The sequence below is a fragment of the Heterocephalus glaber genome, unplaced genomic scaffold (genome assembly GCF_053883595.1).
Source record: "Heterocephalus glaber isolate CG9 unplaced genomic scaffold, H.glaber_assembly_v1.0 deba00001140, whole genome shotgun sequence".
Lineage (NCBI taxonomy): Eukaryota > Metazoa > Chordata > Mammalia > Rodentia > Bathyergidae > Heterocephalus > Heterocephalus glaber.
In genome coordinates, this window is record NW_028258200.1 from 3,404,398 (window position 1) to 3,423,438 (window position 19,041).

The 19,041-nt window shown below is 42.7% G+C and overlaps 2 protein-coding genes and 1 gene segment (V, D, J or C); all 3 read right to left on the reverse strand.

Moving 5' to 3' along the window:
• The window catches only part of LOC101718346 (Ig mu chain C region membrane-bound form-like), a 208,800-nt gene that overhangs the window by 111,340 nt on the left and 78,419 nt on the right, over positions 1 to 19,041 (reverse strand).
• LOC147828358 (lysine-specific demethylase 4D-like) lies at positions 512 to 9,997 on the reverse strand. Its single transcript, XM_087210301.1, has 2 exons — positions 9,858 to 9,997; positions 512 to 2,798 (listed from the first exon to the last, which is right to left on the reverse strand). Exon 2 carries the CDS (start codon positions 2,585 to 2,587, stop codon positions 1,076 to 1,078), a length of 1,512 nt encoding a protein of 503 aa, XP_087066427.1. The 5' UTR covers positions 2,588 to 2,798; positions 9,858 to 9,997; the 3' UTR covers positions 512 to 1,075.
• LOC147828359 (lysine-specific demethylase 4D-like) lies at positions 8,630 to 9,979 on the reverse strand. Its single transcript, XM_087210302.1, has one exon. It carries the CDS (start codon positions 9,977 to 9,979, stop codon positions 9,065 to 9,067), a length of 915 nt encoding a protein of 304 aa, XP_087066428.1. The 3' UTR covers positions 8,630 to 9,064.

A 19,041-nucleotide genomic window follows, 5' to 3' on the forward strand; every position in this document is an offset into this window, starting at 1 on the left:
CCCTTGCCCAATCTTACTTTAGTTCCTTCACAGCACTAATTTTACTAATTGAAACTGTCTTGTTCCCTACTTTGTAGGCATGTGGATTGTGCTGGATAAATGAATGTAAAATGTATCTATGGTTTTCGAAAGTCCATGAAGACTTGAAAATACTCAGCTGATGACACTTCTTTTCTATACTTGCTTTTTTCTCCCAACAACTCAGTTCCTACTGCCCATGCTTAGATCCTCCATGTCACCCTCAAAGCAAAACTGTAAAAATCAAATACCCCAAGCCAGTGATATAGCCAGAACCCAATTTGCATCCCCCAAACTTATTATTCACTCTTGCAAACAATGGAACCGGCCCATAAAAATAAATTTAAGTGTTTTTGAAACAATTAAGAAAAGTCATGAAAGAATAACCTCTGTCCCTGCCTCACTATTGGAAACTGGAATATTAGAAAGAGTCAAATTTTAACATTTAAATTTATTTATTTATGAACAAATACTTGATAAAAACACATTTTAAATACATCAGTAACTTACAAAGGTCAAACCTTTCTGTGACTCTGTTAAACTCATCGGTCAAAAGTGCCTCAGTTTGCAAGAAATAGGTAAGAGTGAGGGAGAAAATGGAAGGCAAGTAAAGGAAAACCAAAGCCCTGAAAGTACAGCACCCTCCACAGTTGGTCCAGAGGATGGGAGACCCGCAAAGTTCAGGTTCCCTGCAATCTTAGTGGCACCTAGTTCTGAGATGTAGTGTCCAGTGGATGAAACTTCAGCTAAGATGCAGAAGTTACCAAAGTTGAAAAATATCCCAAGATCTAGGAGGAAGGACAAATATGGCAAATTTAATGATTACCACCGGACGGAGCAGCATCTGGAGGCATCACAGTTTACTTATGCGTGATCAATGTCCTACAAAGTGGCTCCAAGTTCAGTGAGTTACCTATGACAGGTCTCAGCAAGCCTCCAGACAGCAGAGTAGTGGGCTATGAAGGCAGCCCCTGAGTTTAGGGATCAGAGGTTAAGCTACATTCAGAAGCTGAACCAAGATATTGAAGTCCAGGGCTCTTAGGCACAGGGTTGACCATCAATGCTCCATGCACAGGTTAGAACGAAGCTCTGAATCCAGAGCTGTGTGCTCCGTGACCACCAACCTGCGCTTCTTGGCTAGACCCTGGTGGATGGGCTCTTGACCCCTTAGTTGCCGGGGAGGACTGCCACGACGACGTCTGCCAGCTGACAGGTGAGTATCCGGGACAGATGGAAGCTGGGAGGCCAGTGGGGCTCGGCTGAGCTCTTGGGAGCTGTAGGTTGTGGCCCTGGACCTGGCAGCAGCATCACGGGCAGATGGTCGCCCAGATGCACAACGAGGACGACCAGGACGCACATTCCTGCCGCAGCAGGTCTCACTGCAGGAAGCCACAGGCAGAGGGGGTTGCAGAGCCTGTCTAAGGCTGAAGTGCCTCAGGCCCAGTGAAGGTCTCCTGGCTGCACAGACATCCTTCCAGGTGATCAGGTCCTGCTTCTGGGGAGGTATGAGTTCCCTGTGGTCCACTACCGCCTGGTCTTGACCCTGTTTCCACAGCTCATATTGCTCAGGTTGAAGGATGCGCACAAAAGCATCCATGGAAAAGCTGACCCTCGCCTCCCCACAGCTGCACTGAGATGCCACTTTACCATAATCGATCCACCGAGGGCTGGCAAAATTGATGGCCTCTGCACAGTTGAAGCCATGGTTGAAGCCAGCGTGATAGCCATAGGGAAACGTCACCATGAACTCCCCAGCCTCCTGAGTCACACAGCTGAAGGGGATCCCATTGTCCCTGAGCACTGTGGGTGAGATGAGAGCCACCTTGTGCCTCAGGAAAGCCCCACAGCCCCTGGAGCTGCCTGGGAAAAGCTCCCTGGCTAGGAGCTCCAGCCGGTGGCCATGCTCTGGGGGCACCACATACCAAGTTTTGGGCTCCCCAAAGTGCAGGTAGTTGATGCTATAGAGGTCCATGTCCTCCGTGTGCCACGCGAACGTGGTCTTCCACATGCCAAAGTACAGGTAGGGTGTGTTGACTCCCTCGATGACAACTCCACATTCCTGCTCCAACAGATCCAGAATGGTTCCCAGGCGCCCAATGTTCCACTGCTTTGTGTTTTCATCAAACAAGGAGCCATTGATGTCAGCCCCATAAATGGGGGAACCATAAAGGCGATTCTTCCAGTATTTTCTCTCCAAATCTTTAAAACTCTGGTGTGGAGGAGTCTGGTACTTTTCACTGTTGGCCAGGTGGCGGTACTCCCCCACCGTCATGGCTTTCTTCCTTTTATGGTATTGAGTAAACACACCTGCCCTCCCAGAGACCACCTGCTGCAGAGGAGTGGCTATCATGAGGTCACTGATGTTGTCATAGGACTCTCTGGCTCTCCATCCCTTGGGAGGAATGACTTTGGCTAAGCCAGCTCTGTGTGCCCCCTGGGATTCCATGGAAGCAATGTATTTGCTGAAATCTGCAAACTCCTCCATGGTTGGCCTGAAGGTCATGACTGTGGAACCTGGATTCAGGGAACCAGAATGCTCAGGCTTCATCCCTGCCATATCATCAGCCATAGACACAGGCAACAAGTTCCTAGGTGGGTCTAGACAGCTAGTAATGCTAGAAAGTAACTTCTTTCCTTTTTCTTTCCACCTTTTTTCCTCTCCTCCTTTTCAATGCTTTGGTTTATCTAGGAGGCAGGAACTCAGACTTGACCTTTTGATTGACGGAGATGATATTTCCCATGTAGGTAATTCACCAGCAGTACTCTATTTAGCATTAAGTCTGAAAATAAATGAAAAAAAAAAAAGAAATTAAATGTTTAACTCAGAAACTGGAGAAATTAACAGCAAGACAAATTAAATACTAAAATGGAACATATGTAGCAGAAACTGTAATATCTTACACTAATAGGGATGAAAGAAAAAATGATCATTTGAAAAAGTCATTAGAAGTGAGAAACTTGCTGTGGAAGGGTTGCAAGGGAACCACAAGAAAGAGAAGGAGGAGGAAGAGGAGGAGGAGGAGGGGGAGGAGGAGAGGCCAGTGGATGGAGGGGTCTGAACAGGGCACACAGGGAGACCTCAGCCCTCTGAAAGTTAATGGAATATTTATTTTTCTTAAGAGATAAAAACTGGGGCCATAAAGCATGCTTAAATAAATATAAATGAATTGAAATGATCTCTTGGATGCTATCATATCATAGCAGAATGAATAAGAAAACAGCAAAAGAAACCACAGCAAGTATGGGAAAATATAGAAATTGCATATTATTGGATAATCAATGGATCAAAGAAAAATCAAGGAAGGAATTTAATGTTCTCAGAATCAAAAGAAAATGGAAGCACAACATACCCAGACCTTTGGGAAACAATGACAGCAGTTCTCAGAAACAAGTGCATGCACATATTAAAAGAATGGAGTGATACCAAATAATGTAATGATGCATATTAACATTCTAGAAAAACCAGAACATTCCAAATCTGAAACTAGTAGAAGCAAAAGTATTGTAAAGGTTAGAGTAGAAATTGACAAGATTGATAAACATTTGGTCAAACTTACCAAAAAAATTTAAAAAAAAGAAAGAAAGGGAAAGAAAAAAAACCTGTATCAATGCAACTAGAAAATAAAAAGGAATCTGGGCATGGCTGCACATTCCTGTGATCCCAGCACTCAGCCTGAACTACATAGGAAGACTCTTTCTCAAAAAAAAAAAGAAAAAAAAAAAAAAGGAACAAGAAAGATGAAATCACGATGGAATCCACCAAAATCTAGAGGATTGCAAGAAACTGTTTTGGAGAGAACCAAGAAAAATAATGGATAAATATCTAGACATATATGAATTGCCCAAACTGAATCATGAGATAGAAAAACCTTGAAGAGACCAATGCAGGCAATAAAATAGAAGCAATCATAAAAACCCTCCCAGTGAAGAAAAGCCCAGGACTTGGATTCACTGCTGAATTCTACAAGAATTTCAAAAAAGTTCTAACACCAATACTTTCCAAATTCTTCTATGAAATTGAAAGGGAAGAAACACTGCCAAATTCATTCCTAGAACCTACCATTATTCTGAGGCCAAACCAGATAAGGGTTTAACAGAAAAAGAAAACTGAAGGCCCATCTTCTTTACAAACATACATGGAGAAATCCTTAACAAGATACCGGCAAACAGAATACAACAGATCATTAAAAACATCAGACATCTGACCAAGTTGGCTTCATCACAGGAATGCAAGGATGGTTCAGCAGGGATTAATCATTAAACAGGAATCATCACTTAAAGAGAAGGAAGGATAAAATAACATGATCATCTCAATACAGAAAAACAAAACAAAAACTCTTTGACAAATTCCAATATCCATGCAAGGTAAAAATCCTGACAAAATAGGCATAGGAGGATCTTATCTCGAATTTTCAAAAGGGAAGGGGACCAAGAGATAGAGGGGAGTGGGAAGAGAGAGGAAAGGAAAAGGATAAAATATAGAAAGAGATGTGCTATGTGCAGGTTACCAAGCTGCTAAAAGCCATCTATGACAAAAACACTGCCAAAATACTAATAAATGGGGAAAAAATGAAAGCATCTGCCCTAAAATCAAGAACAACACCGGAATGTCCAACCTCACTACTCCTGTTTGATAGAGGACTTCAAATGGAGATAGGGATCATTTGCCTCTGGGAAAGAGAACTAGAGATGGAGAAAGAGAGAATATTTCTTATGTATATATACCTATGCTCATGATAAATGGCATCATTATACTCTGCAATCATATACTAATGGAAATTAAAAACATAGTACTTGGAACTCGAGCCACACCAATCAGCCAAGAGAAAAAAATAAGAGATACATATAGGAAAGGAAGAAGTTGAAATATCCTAATATACCGATGACATGATCCTTTACATAGAAGATTCAAAGACTTGTAGGAGTAATAAACTCAGCAAGGTAGCAGCGGGATACAAAAATAAGAAAAAGAAAATCAGCCAAGTGTGGTGGCGCATACCTGTAATGCCAGGACTCAGTAGGCTGAGGTGGCAGATGAGAGTGAGTTAGAGGCCAGCCTGAGCTACACAGTGAGTTGAAGCCCAGCCTGAACTACACAGAGAGACCTTGTCCCCCCACCAAAAAAACCCACAAAAAACAACAAACAATACATTTCCTGTGTACCAGCAATGAACTCACTGAGAAAGAAATCAGGAAAACAATCTCATTCACAGTAGCTTCAAAACAAATAAGCAAACACACACACACACACACAGAGAAAAGTATATGCCTAGGAATTAATATACCCAAGGGAGAGAAAGACCTCTTGTCTTAATTGCTTTTCTCCTTGCTGAGACGAAATACCTAACACCCAAAGTAAAGGAGGAAAGGTTTATGTGGCTCACATTTTGTAGAGTTTTCAGTCTGTAGTCAGCTGACTCCAAGTCAGGGTGGCAGGGCAGAGAGACATCGAAGAGGAGAAACAGTCCATGCCAAAGAGGAGCAGCAGCAGCAGAAGGTAGCCACCAGCAAAGTGGCAAGGAGCAAGCAGCTCTGGCAACCCTCTTGTGTCCCTTTTATACATCCCAGGCTACTCACCCTTAAAATAGTACCCACCCTTCATCCCAACATTATACACTTAATCCCAGCATTCACCAGGTTTGGTAACTCACACCTGTAATCCCAGCACTTTGGAGGCTGAGGCAGGAAGACTGCCAAGAGTTGGAGGCCCACATGGGGTACACACTGAGTTCAAGGCCAGCCTGAACTACATAGTGAGAACCTTTCTAAAAAGAAAATGCCAGCATCACACACTTTAGATCCAGCCACCTATGACCGCATGAGACCTCGGGGGACATCTAGATGCAAGCCATGACACCTCTGTAACAAAAGTTGTACTACTCTGAAGAAAGAGATTGAAGATGATATTAGAAAATGGAGCACCCGCCTGTAATCCCAGCACTTGGAGCCTGAAGTAGGAGGATCAATGTGAGTTTAAGGACAGCCTGGGCTACATAGCTCAAAGCCAGCTTCAACTACATAGGGAGACCCTGTTTTTAAAAAAAAAAAAGAAACGAAAATTGAAAGGTTTGTCTTGTTCTTGGATAAGCAGGACCAACATCATCACAATGGCCCTGCTGCCAAAAATATATACAGATTTATTGCAATTACAATCAAAATATCAACAGAATTCTTCAAAGAACTAGGAAAAATAATCCTATATTCTTTTTTTGGTTTTGGGACACAGAGCCCCACTCTGTAGTTCATGCTGGCCTCAAACTCTCAAACTCACCATGATCCTCCTGCCTCAGCCTCCCAAGTATTTGGATTACAGGCATGCCAGTCTAGGCTAAAATGGATATGCAACTTGAAGAGACCCATAATAGAAACAGCAAACAACAAGAGAAGAGCAGAAGGCATCACAATCCAGATATTAAATTAAATGACAAAGATAAAGTGGTTATGGTTAAAAACACACACACATTGTTGTATAGAACAAAAATGAGGATGCAGAAACAAACCCCAGGTACTTTGAGCTGTCTAATGTTTGGTGAAGGGGCTAACAACATATATGGGAGAAAAGATAGTCTCTTTAACAAATAGTGCTTGAAAAACTGGTTATTTGCCAGGCATGGTGGCCCAAGTCTGTAATCCCAGCACTTCTGAGGCTGAGACAGGAGGATTGGAGTGAGTTTGAGCCCATTCTGGTCTAAACAGTAAGCTCAAGGCCAGCCCAAATTAATAGCCAGACCTTGTCTCAGAAAACCAAAACCAACCAAACAAACAACCACCAAAAATGCCTGGTTATTCACATGCAGAAAAATGAATCTAGACCCATATCTCTCAACTGCCCTAAACGCAAATGAAAAAGGATGAAAGAACTAGCTATAAAAATAGAAAGACTAGGGCCGGGGATTTAGCTCAGTGATTTCACCATCTGCTGCGCAAGCGCAAGGACCTGAGTTCAATCCCCGGTACCAGAAAAAAAAAAAAAAGAAACCGGAAACACTGAACCTGCAGAAGATAAAAAGAAGTAAAACTCTGGAAGACATAAACATATGCCCAGATTTTCTAATCAGGAGGATTTTCTGAACCCAGAAGTACCACCAGCAATGAACAAATGAGATAAATGTGTTGGCAGCAAGGGGGAGCATTCAGCAGTGGATTGAGGGCAGTGTGTTAGTTACTGTAGTACATTTCTATTTAAACATCTATAGTATTTTTCAATCAAATCCCATGTATGTTTCAAAGCTTGAGTTATGTGAGAATTGAGTGAAAAATAGTTATCAACACAGAAAAAAGTGAAATATACATCACAATGTATTGTTGTCATGACACTTTAACACACAAAATGTACAGTGTCCTCCAAAACAAACTAATACTGTAAAACAAAACAAAGCCCACACCTGTAATCAAAGCATTTATTTGGTTGAGGCAGGAGAATTGAATTCTAGGCCAGCCTGAGTTACACAGTGAGACCTCATCTGAAAAAACAAAAACTCATCCCTCTGTGGCCTGTAATGGTGCCCACCTCTAATGGCAGCACTAGGGATCTGAGACAGGAGGACTGACTCCAGTTTAAGGCCAGTCTGGGCTACCTAGTTCCAAGACAGCCTGTACTACATAGTAAGATTGTCTCCAAAAAAACGCATCTGCATGCTGTAAACCAATTAAGCAATCCATTATGACATAGACTAGCAAAAGAATTTTTCAGTTTTGTGTGTGTGTGTGTGTGTGTATGCGCCCGCACTGTGGGTTGAAGCAAAGGTTTATGAAAAGCATACGCTTTACCAATCAGAACACCACTTGCTCAATTTCAAATCTTTTAATATGAGAAGTTCAGGTTGCAATGAAAATGACTAAAAATGACATACAGTTAAAATTTGGTCAGTAGATGAATAAGGAAAATGATTTTTCAACTAGGAGGTGCTTCCCAATATAAATGTCATAATTTTTAACACTTTTATTCCTCAAGGAAAAACAAAACAGAAAATGAGGGTTACTTTCTGGTGCTCTAAAATCTTGATTCCGAATGATGGTACCAAAGTGTTGGCAAAATGATTTTCTTTTAGCATTTGACCTCTCAATGAAACATGTCATACTCAAAGTCAGGCCATATATATCTGTTATGACTTGTGTCTAGATGTCCTCCTAAAACTTCATGCAGTCACAGATGGGGCTTTTTCAGAGGTGGCTGACTATTGAGTGTGTGACACTGGCATTGATTCATGGTGCAATTCCAGGATCAAGGACACTAGGATTAATGGTGTGAGTGCCACCCACCCTTAGTAGCCTATATAAGATATAAAGGATAGGAAGAGCTGTGGTCATCCCTTGCCTGCTTTTTTTTGCTACCTTCTGCCTGTCATGGACTGTTTCTCCTCTGTGATGCCTGTCTGCCATGCTGCCCTGGGTTGGAGCCAGCCAATTGTGAACTGAAACCTCTACAAAGTATGAGCTCAATAAACCTTTCCTCCTTTCACTCTGGGTGTCAAGTATTTGATCTCAGGGAGGAGAAAAGTAACTGAGACAGTAGCGATGAAGGTGATCCTAGATTCTTCTTGGATCCATCTATCAGAGATAAGTTCTATTTCTATATTCCCTTAGTGTAAACTATTGAAAAGACAACGTATAAGTTCATTATATTGTTTATTTGAGCAATTAACAAAAACAAAGCAAAACAAAACAAAAATGATTGACAAAGCCTGTAGCCCTTAGAACCAAAGCAAGTGTAGACAATTTGTCAACAAAATGATTTCACGGCATTTATAGGCAAATTGAATCAAAGTATAGAGACACATTAATTGATTACTGTATAACTGGTTAATTGTTTACAGTCTCCTACAATTAATTATAGCTCGGCTAGAACAATTAAACTGTACATTGGACTGGTCTGTTGGGCCCTAGTGCAAGAGGCTTGTCCCTACCAATAGCCTCCTACAAATTTTATTCAACAGAGCCACTATTTCACTCCTGCCATGAACCCCACCAAGTCATGGTATATTATGTTTTTAATGTCCTTAGAATCTTGTAGCTAATACTTAATTCAACATTGTGGCATCAGTTTTCATAAATATTTTATTCTAGTTTTTCCCTTATTTCTCTCGGGGGCACTCTGAAAGGGGTACCCTGGGCCCCCAGTGCCTAGGAGGATGACCTCGGCCATTCTGCCAGGTGCTGTGTGGAGAGCCACTCTTTTTTTCCTGTGGGCCACCTGTGGCAGCAAGGAGCTGAGGTGGTCTGGCTCAGGCTCAGTATCATCTCCGTGGTTCAAAGAGGGGATTCTGGGCCCTGGGTGAAAAGGGTCCCTGACCAAGTAGCCAGCCAGAACAGGCCCTGAGGAAGCGCAAGCCTCCTGAGACTGAAGGTGGCCCAAATGCAGAGCAGTTGCCCAGAACACCTGGTCCTCCCTGCAGGTGGCCACCTCCTGCCTGGCAGAAATCGAGGGACCCATGTCGTCCACAATGGCCCGGTCTTGCCCTTCCTTTGCCAGCTCAGAGCACTCGGGGTCTTGGATGCCAATAAAGATGTCCATGGAAAAGCTGACCCTCGCCTCCCCACAGCCGCACTGAGACGCCACTTTACCATAATCGATCCACTGAGGGGTGGCAAAATTGATGGCCTCTGCACAGTTGAAGCCATGGTTGAAGCCAGCGTGATAGCCATAGGGAAACATCACTATGAACTCCCCAGCCTCCTGAGTCACACAGCTGAAGGGGATCCCATTGTCCCTGAGCACTGTGGGTGAGATGAGAGCCACCTTGTGCCTCAGGAAAGCCCCACAGCCCCTGGAGCTGCCTGGGAAAAGCTCCCTGGCTAGGAGCTCCAGGCGCTGGCCATGCTCTGGGGGCACCACATACCAAGTGTTGGGCTCCCGAAAGTGCAGGTAGTTGATGCTATAGAGGTCCGTGTCCTCCGAGTGCCACGCGAACGTGGTCTTCCACATGCCGAAGTACAGGTAGGGTGTGTTGACTCCCTCCATGACAACTCCACCTTCCTGCTCCAACAGATTCAGAATGGTTTCCAGGCGCCCAAGGTTCCACTGCTTTGTGTGTTCATCAAACAAGGAGCCGCTGATGTCAGCACCATAAATGGGGGATCCATGGAGGCGATTCTTCCAGTGTTTTCTCTCCAAATCTTTAATTAATTAAATTAAATCTTTAATTTAATTAAATTAATTCTGTTTTTGTTTCTCTCCAAATCTTTAAAACTCTGGTGTGGAGGAGTCTGGTACTTTTCACTGTTGGCCAGGGGGTGGTAGGAGAACCATTGAGTTAAACCCCTGGCCCCCTGCCTCTCACTTTCTTGTTTTTTTTTTTTGGTACGGGGAATGGAACTCGGGTCCTTGCGCTTGTGCAGCAGGGGGCGAAACCACTGAGCTAAATCCTAGGCCCTAACCTAAATCCCTGGCCTGCCTCTCACTTTCTTAACGTCAATTAAATCAAACTGAACTAAGGAGTTGAAAATCAAGGGGTGAGAAAAGACAAGATAGGCAAATACTAAACAAAGGAAGCCAAAGTAGCAATTCCTAAGTAATGAATATGTTACAGAACCATTAGGGACAGTCTGTAGTTAATGAAAAGAAAAACTTCCTAGGAATATATGACAAGGATGAGCTTTGTACACTTGGCCACACAGCAGTGAAGATAGAAAACAAACACTAAGCCGGGCATGGTGGCACATTCCCGTATTTCCAGCTACTTGGGAGGTGGAGTGTCTTAGTTACTTTTCTCCTCGCTAAGACAAAATAGGAGGAAAGGCTGAGTGTCCTAGTCACTTTTCTCACTGCTGAGATAAAAAGTGGCAAAAGATTATTTTGACTCACAGTTTGCAGAGGTTTCAGTTCATAGCTGGCTGGCTCCAAGGCAGGATAGCACAGCAGAACAGCATCACAGAGGAGAAACACTTCAAGTAGAAGGCAGCAAAGCAGCAAGGCAGCAAAGCAACAAAGTAGCAAAGGTGCAGCAGCAAGCAACAATAGCAGCCCTCTTTCTGTCTCTTATATTCTGTCCAGGCTACCCATCCTCAGGGCCGGTAGCGCTCACACCCAGGGTGGGGCACCCTTAATGCTATCATCCCACCACTAATCCATCCCAGCATCACATCCTTAATCCCAGCATCACACATTTCATACACCCACCTCCAAAAAGCCCCTTAGGGTCGGGAATTTAGATCAGTGGCACTGACACCATGCCTGCCTGGCAAGCGCAAGGTCATGAGTTCAATTCCTGGTACTGAGGGGAAGAAAAGCCCCACTATGACCCCATGAGGAGATACAAGCCATAACACTGAGGCAGACGTATCACAAATTCCAGGCCAGGGACAATTTAAGGAAATTTCTTCTTAAAAAGGGGAAGGAGAGGTGGCATCTGGCATGTAGCTCATTGGTAGAGCACTTGTCTAGCACGTGTGAGGCCTGCATGCATGTGCACACACATACGCACACACACACACAAAAGAGAAAGAAAGCCAAGTTTAAGAGTTATAGACTAAATGTATGATGCTAGGAACTTTTGGCTTTTTAACACCATTTTTTCAGAAACCAATACAACATAAAAGAAAATTAATAATGCTATAGAAGTTTGAACAATATAGTTAACAACTTGATATAACCTGCAATAACCACAAAGCAAATGAAAAATGCTTCTCAATACAAACAAAGCACATAAGCTTACCGATACAAGACTACTCAACAAATACTAGTTAAAATTCCATAGAATCAATAAACTGAGCACAATCTGAACCAGAATGAAGTAAAATTGGAAACTAATAAAACACAATCTAACAATATTTACTTGAAAATTAACATCCACATTCTACTGATTTTTAGGCTCAACTCAAGTAGTTGGTGAAAACAAAACCACAGAAAATGGACTAATGGAAAAGAAAATGTTATATAAAAGTGATAGGATGATAAACAAAAGAGAAAAACACATACAGTGTTAAAAATAGTAAAACTGAAATCCAATTATTTTAAAGAAAAAGTACTAGCAGTATTTATTTTAATAAATTTCCTGAACTTGGCAGGAAACAGAATAAGCCTGGAGCAGCTTGTAGTGCTGAAAATATGGATATAGTAAGTAGAAACAAACAAAAATACTGATTGGATTTAACTGAACCAACAGAAACAGTTCCTAACAATCAACTAATGAAGAAGCTGAGTAAAAGTATAAGGAAATTAAGGCCTTTTTTTTATACTTATGTTGGTCATTGCTGGAACAAATCACCTGACATACACAATTTAGAGAAGGAAAGATTTGTTTTTATTCACACTGTCACAGAGTTGGCGGCTTGGAATAGACACATCATGGTGGAAGGGTACTTCTTAGGAAAGCCGCTCAACTCTTGGTGGCCAGGAAGCATACAAGAAGGAAAGAGCCAGAGAGGAAAGGTCCCCAAACTTCACCTCCAAGACCCACCCTGATACAGCCACAAGTTGTGCTTTGCTAATCTCTCTTAAACCTATTCAATTGACAAGATTAGATGTCAGAGTATTTCAAAGTACATATGAAATAAATATCTGTGAGGTCTTACCATTGAAATAAATGGCTGAATAAAGTAAACTTGGAGAGAAAAGACAACATTTTCTGGTGGAATTCTAAATAAATGAATTGAAATTTGGCTCACTATTGAAACCACTGTATAATTTTACATAGTTTCATAGTTGCCTATTCTAATGTCGTTTGTGTGTTTTCTTTCACATTGATACTGTTCCATGAGGAACTGATTCATTGACATGGGGAATTATTAGAGTTAGACATTCAAACAAAACTCTACAGCTGGGTGTGGGGGTGCATGCCTGTAATCCCAGCACTTGGGAGACTGAGGCAGGAGATCACCACTAGTTCGAGGCCAGCTAGGACTACACAGTGAGTTCAAGGCCAGCCTAAACTACAGGGTGAGATTCTCTCTCAAAAAAGGGGGATGGGTGTGGGTGGGAATTTAGCTCAGTGGCACCTTGCCTATCTGGCAAGCCAAGGTCCTGAGTTCGATCCCAGTGCTGGAAAAAAAAAAAAAAAGTCTGTCTAAAATGATTCCTGGCTAAGAATGAGGAGGAGGGGAACAGGGAGGAGGAGGAAGAGGAGGACAGGGAAGGGGAGGAGGAGGGGGACAGGGAGGAGGAGGAAAAAGAGGAGAAATAAAAGAACGAACAAAGGTAGGTGATTTTGATATAGGAGTAGGGCAGTAGTGTGGCAAAGCTGGCCAGAAAATGAGCAGGACCTGTCAATTACAAGGGCAACACCAGGACCCCGTATGTAGAACTTCTCCTGAGCTCCCAGGAGTTGTGGACTGCATGAAAGAAGACAGGCCATCACAGAAACCCACTATCCTGAGGTCCCACATAGCTCGTGCCTCGTTTCTCAGATGCAGCCTGTACTTTTATTTTTGCTTTTACCCTCGTTTTTCTCTCTGTTTGGCCCAAGTTTGCTCTGCAGAGCTGGTTTCTCCCATACCAATTCACTCTGTACTTTTCAAATAAACTGTTGCATCATTTTTGGCTTGTCTCATCCAATTCTTTGTTTGAGGCAAGAAGGACCTGAAATACCTTTTTTTTTGGTACCGGGGATCGAACTTGGGACCTTGCTCCAGCAAGGCAGGCAGTGGAGCCACTGAGCTAAATCCTCGGCCCAGGACTTGAAACACTTGATTGGCGAGCCATTTCAAAAAGAACTACCCAATAACAATTTCTCTTGATATCAAACTTGATATTTGAGCTGAAATGGATAGATATAAGATAGATAGATAGATAGATAGATAGAAGATAGATAGATAGATAGATAGATGATAGATAGATAGAAGCCAGTGTCTTGGTCCATTTTATGTTGCCACAGCAAATTCCTTGGGCTTGGTCCTTTATAAAAAAGAGATTTATTTAGCTCTCAGATCTGGAGGTTCAAGAGCACAGGGTCTGGCTCTAGTAAGGGCCTCGAGGCAGATGACATTACAATGGAGCTGCATAGTCCAGAGGAAGAGAGCATATGACAAGACAGGAAGTAGAAACCAGCCAGGAGCCACTTTGGATCTTTGCCTAACAACCCACTTGGCTGTGCAATAACTCAGTCCTACCAGGCATGACCCACTCCCATGACACAGCAATCATCTCTTCCTGAGGGCAGGCCCCATGACCTCATTATCCTCCCTAGGACGCCCACCTCCAGATGTCAAGGTTCCTAATTATCTTTCCCTAATTGGGACTTCAAGGTCCCCTTCAAGGTCCCACACCTCCACATCGCCAGTAGGGAGAAGCTTCCAGCACACACACCTTTTCGGGGACAAATCACACCAGCTGGACACAGGCACAAGTATTTGAGGGAATCTGTATGTAACGAAGGCTGCAAACACATGCGGTGGGGGACGGACTTGCCTGGAAGTGATGTTGGTGCTGGTATGGGCAGGTTTGTTTTTGTGTTTTACGTTTGGAAAAAATAAGGTCAATAGTCTATCTCACATCACTCACATAAACAAATACTGTAAAAAAAAAAAAGGACAACTTTAAGACTAGTAGGGGACATACTAAAGAATGTTTTTAAACTCTGCGTGGAAAAACGTTTTCAAGAATTAAGAGCCTCCAGGTACAGGGGCCCACTTGATATGAGTCCCAGAGGCGGGAACCTCCACTGCGCCTTTGTTCCCCTGGCGGTGACTCAGCAAGCAGTTGAAGGGACCCGGCCGGCGGCGAGAGGGCACAGCCCCAGCCTGGGGACCCCTAGCCTGCCGCCCCAAGTGGGAGCCCAGTTTACCACCCTGCCCCGCCCACCAGCTCCCCGCCCCCGCCCACTAGCACCCAGCCGAGCCCTGGTCAAGCAGCGCTCCGCCCTGAGTCGCCCTAGCCCTCACTCGCGGCGGCACAAGCAGGAGGAGCGACCGCAGGAGCAGCTTCTATCAAGGACCTGGACGCCAAGCAGGAGCAGATCTGTGCCCGTCAGGGCTTTAAAGCGCCGCGGCGTGCCACTGGCTCCGGGAAGAGGGGAGGACATGGTGCAAGAGGCAGTCGGTGCCCAAATGGGTGAGTTATCTTGGAGGAGGAGTGGCGGCCCGCGGTGCTGCACCAAGAGACCTTGAGGAGGTGGCTGGGTCAGAGGAAGATTAGGCAGACTGGTGGGCAGGTTTGAGCAGAGGTAAGACTTAAAGAACAGAACAGGTTTATGAACCTACAGTCGCCAAATGTTCTAAGATCGGGAAGCTTCTTTGGACGTAAGAGGGAAGCGAGCAATCAAAGTTCTCCTGAGTATCTGGAAAGACTAATGCTGGGTTGTTCCGCACCCAGTGGAAATTCCACGGTCACCCTTTCAAAGGTCACACTGTGTTGTGTACGATTAGTGCACAGACCTCGGGCTTGCCCACTAGGTTGAGAATTGGGAGGACCCGGGGTTGGATGAGCCTCCTCCCGGTCCAGGCTTCTTCACTTCCCTTAGCAAACAGCTGGAGAAGAGTTGCCACATGCTCGAACTTGCCCTGGGGGATTTCAAATAGTTTGCGTGTATTTCAGATACTTTTCCAATATCCATTCCAAAATAAAAATGAGTGTCAAAATATTCTAAAGCCAAAGCCATGTGGAATTTTTTTATACTCCTTCATTGTGCCCCACCTCCCCCACGCTTCCCTGCGCCCGATGTGATTCGTTATCTTTTTCACACAATTTCTTAAAAATTTTTATTTTATTGGTACAATTTAGGTATACAATATAATGACATTCATCATTGGAAATTTGCACCTTTACATAATCTCTCTTGGTTCTTATTTTTCCCCTTTCCCCTGCCCTCCCTTCAACCCCTCCATCCCTCCCGATTTGCAAAGACTTTGTTTCCATTTTTTCAACTTCTCAGATCAATTCCATTGCCTTCTTTCCTTTCCCCTATCCCTCCCACTTCCCCTTCCCCTTTGCCCCTTTTCTTCCTATTTCACATTATCTATTATACCTTTTAGTCCTTATTTACACTTTCAGTTTCTCACACTAGAGAAACTATTCGGTATTTACACATGTGTGTCCTGTTTATTTCACTTAAGAGTATCGCCTCAATGTGCATCCATTTAGCTATAAATGTCTCTAATTTCTTGTTTTTTGTGCCTGAGTAGTACTCCATTTTATAAAAAACAAAACAACCAAAAAAACAAAACAAAAAAACCCCCAAAACCCTCACATTTTCTTTATCCAGTCTCCAGTTGATGGGCATTTGGGCTGTTTGCAGGTTTTAGCTACCACAAACTGTGTTGCTATGAACATGGCTGTGCATATATCACTGTGGTATGATTCTTTCAGTTCTTTGGGGAAGATATCCAGCAGGGGAATAGCTGGGTCAAATGGGACTTCAAGTCCTAGTTCATACTGATTTCCACAGTGGTTGCACCAGTCTACACTCCCAGCAGGAGTGGAGCAGGGTTGCTCTTTCCCCACAGCCCCGCCAGCACTTGCTATTGGTTGATTTCATGATAGTAGCCATTCTTTCTGGGGCGAAGTGGAATCTCATCATTGTGTTCATTTGCATCTCTCAAATGACTAGTGATGTTGACCATTTTTTCATATGTTTATCTGCTATTTCTACTTCTTTGTAGAAGAAGTAGAAATGTCTGTTCATTTCAGATGCCCATTTTTGGATTGCGTTTTTAAATTTGGGAGGTCTGATTTTTCTAAGTACTTTATAGATTCTAGATAGTAGACCTTTGTCTGAGGAACAGCAGGTGAAGATTTTTTCCCACATTGTGGGTTGTCTCTTCACACCGTTGGTGGTTTCTCTTGCTGTGCAGAAGCTTTTTAATGAGAAGAGATCCCACTTGTCGATTGTTTGCTCGAGTTCACAGGCAACTGAGGTTTTGTTCATAAAATCTTTTCCTACACCAATGTCTTCAAGAGTTCTACCTAACCTCTGTTCCAGCTGGTTCAGCGTTTCTATTTTAATATTTAGATCCTTAGTCCATTTCAACTTTAGTTTAGTGCGTGGTAGAAATATAGAGCTAGTTTTAATCTTTGGCAAGTTGAAGCCCAATTTCTCCAGCACCATTTATTAAAGAGGCTATCTTTCCTCCAGTGGGGGTGTTTGGCTCCTTTATCGAAGATGAGATGGCTGAGTGTGTCTGCAGTTGTTTCTGCATCTTCTAATCTGTTCCACTGGTCCTCAGGTCTGTTTCTTTGCCAGTACCATGCTGTTTTTGATCACAGTAGCTTTGTAGTATAGTTTCAACTTGGGGATTGTGATACCTCCTGCCATGTCTCTGTTACCTAGAATTGCTTTTGCTATGCTGGGTCTCTTCTTGTTCCAAATGAATTTTTGGATTGTTTTCTCAAGGTCTGTGAAGTATGCTTCTGGGATTTCAATTGGGACTGGATTGAATCCATATAGCAGTTTTGGAAGTATGGCTATTTTCACTTTATTGATCCTTCTTACCTAGGAGCAGGGGATGTCTTTCCATTTTCTGATATCATCTTCCATCTCTCTTTTCAGAGTGTTATAGTTATCAGAGAAGAGGTCTTTGATTTCTTTTGTTAGGTTGATATGCTAAATCACATCCACACCGAGAGTATCCCAGTATTTCCTTTCCACCTTTGTCTTTTGATAATGGCCATTCTTTGATTTTAATTTCAGTGATTATAACTGTTATTTAGATTCTTTTCATATATATGTCGGTTATTTATGTCTTTTGTGGAGAAATTTTTATGTGGGTATTTTTCTTTATTCATTAGTGAACTAGTATTTTTGCTATTGTGTTGTCTGAGGTCTTCTTATACAATCTGTAACTTTCATGAGATGTACAGTTTGGAAACATTTTCCACTGTATGTATATTATCTCTCTACTCTGGATATTGTTTTCTTTGTTGTGTAGGTGCTTTGTAGTGTGAAGGTATTTTATTTGACTATTTTATTTTGCCAGTTGTTTTAGGGTATAATCAAAAAATTCTTGCCCATCCTTTTGTTATGCACTGTTTCCTCTAGATTTCTTTTTTTTTTGTAGTATTATTGTTTCAGATCTTCCATTTACACATTTTTGTTTTAAATTTTTAAAAAGCACTTGTCTGTTGATATTTTTGTTTTGAAATACTTGATCTTTATATTGTTTCTAATGAGGACTTTTAAATTTATTTTTTTCTATTAATTTTGGTTTTTCAAAAATATTCCTAATTTTTTGTTTATTTGAGTTGCATTGTTACTTTGTATATTTGCAATATTACTCTCTTTTTGTTTTGCTTTTGTTATGATATTCCTGAGTCCACAGCAGCCTGCTGCCATCATTTTGGCTGGGCCTCTGGTCCCCTGTGTTGCTCCAATATCTTACATAATTCAAAATATTCAAATTGTCACCACCAGAAAACCTGGGTGTAAAATATCAGTTAATGTCAGCAGATGTCTTCAGCTGGCCGAAATGGATCTAGCGCTCTGCAGAAGAACATTAGGGGACACCTTTGCAGGATATATACATACTGAGCTGGATGGGAAGCCATGGAACTCACATATGATTCTTTGGTGCAGGAATAGTTCACTTCTAGAAGAGCAAACAGGGAACTAGGACCCCACTAAAGGGAAGGAAAGTCCTAAAAGCCATGCGAACACCTGAGGATGGACTAGAAGCTGTAAAGGCATGAGTCAAAACAACCCTTTTGTCTTTTTAAGTTAATTATCTCAGGGATTTGTTATACAGATGGAAAGTAAACCCATACACTAGGAGATCTTAATGTGAAATGAAACAAAGCCAAGCACAGGACAGACACTACAGGAGGTCACTCCCATGTGGAAAATACAGTAGCAGATCTCATAAAAAACAGAGAAATACTGGTTGACACAGGGCGTGATGTGTGGGGCATATGGAGAAGGTGGGGATTTGATCACCAGGAACAGAATCACAGCAGGAAGCGGGAAGGACTCCTGGTGTACTTTTACCCAGAAGGGTGGTTACAGGTTTCAGTAGTGGGCCATGTAATCCCAAATAGATGGAGGAAATGGCTAGCAGTGTTCTCATTGCATAGGAATGACAAATGCTTGAAAGGTTGGATAAATTAAATGTCCCAAGTTCATCAATATACAGATCACAAATGTACCAAAATATCACAAA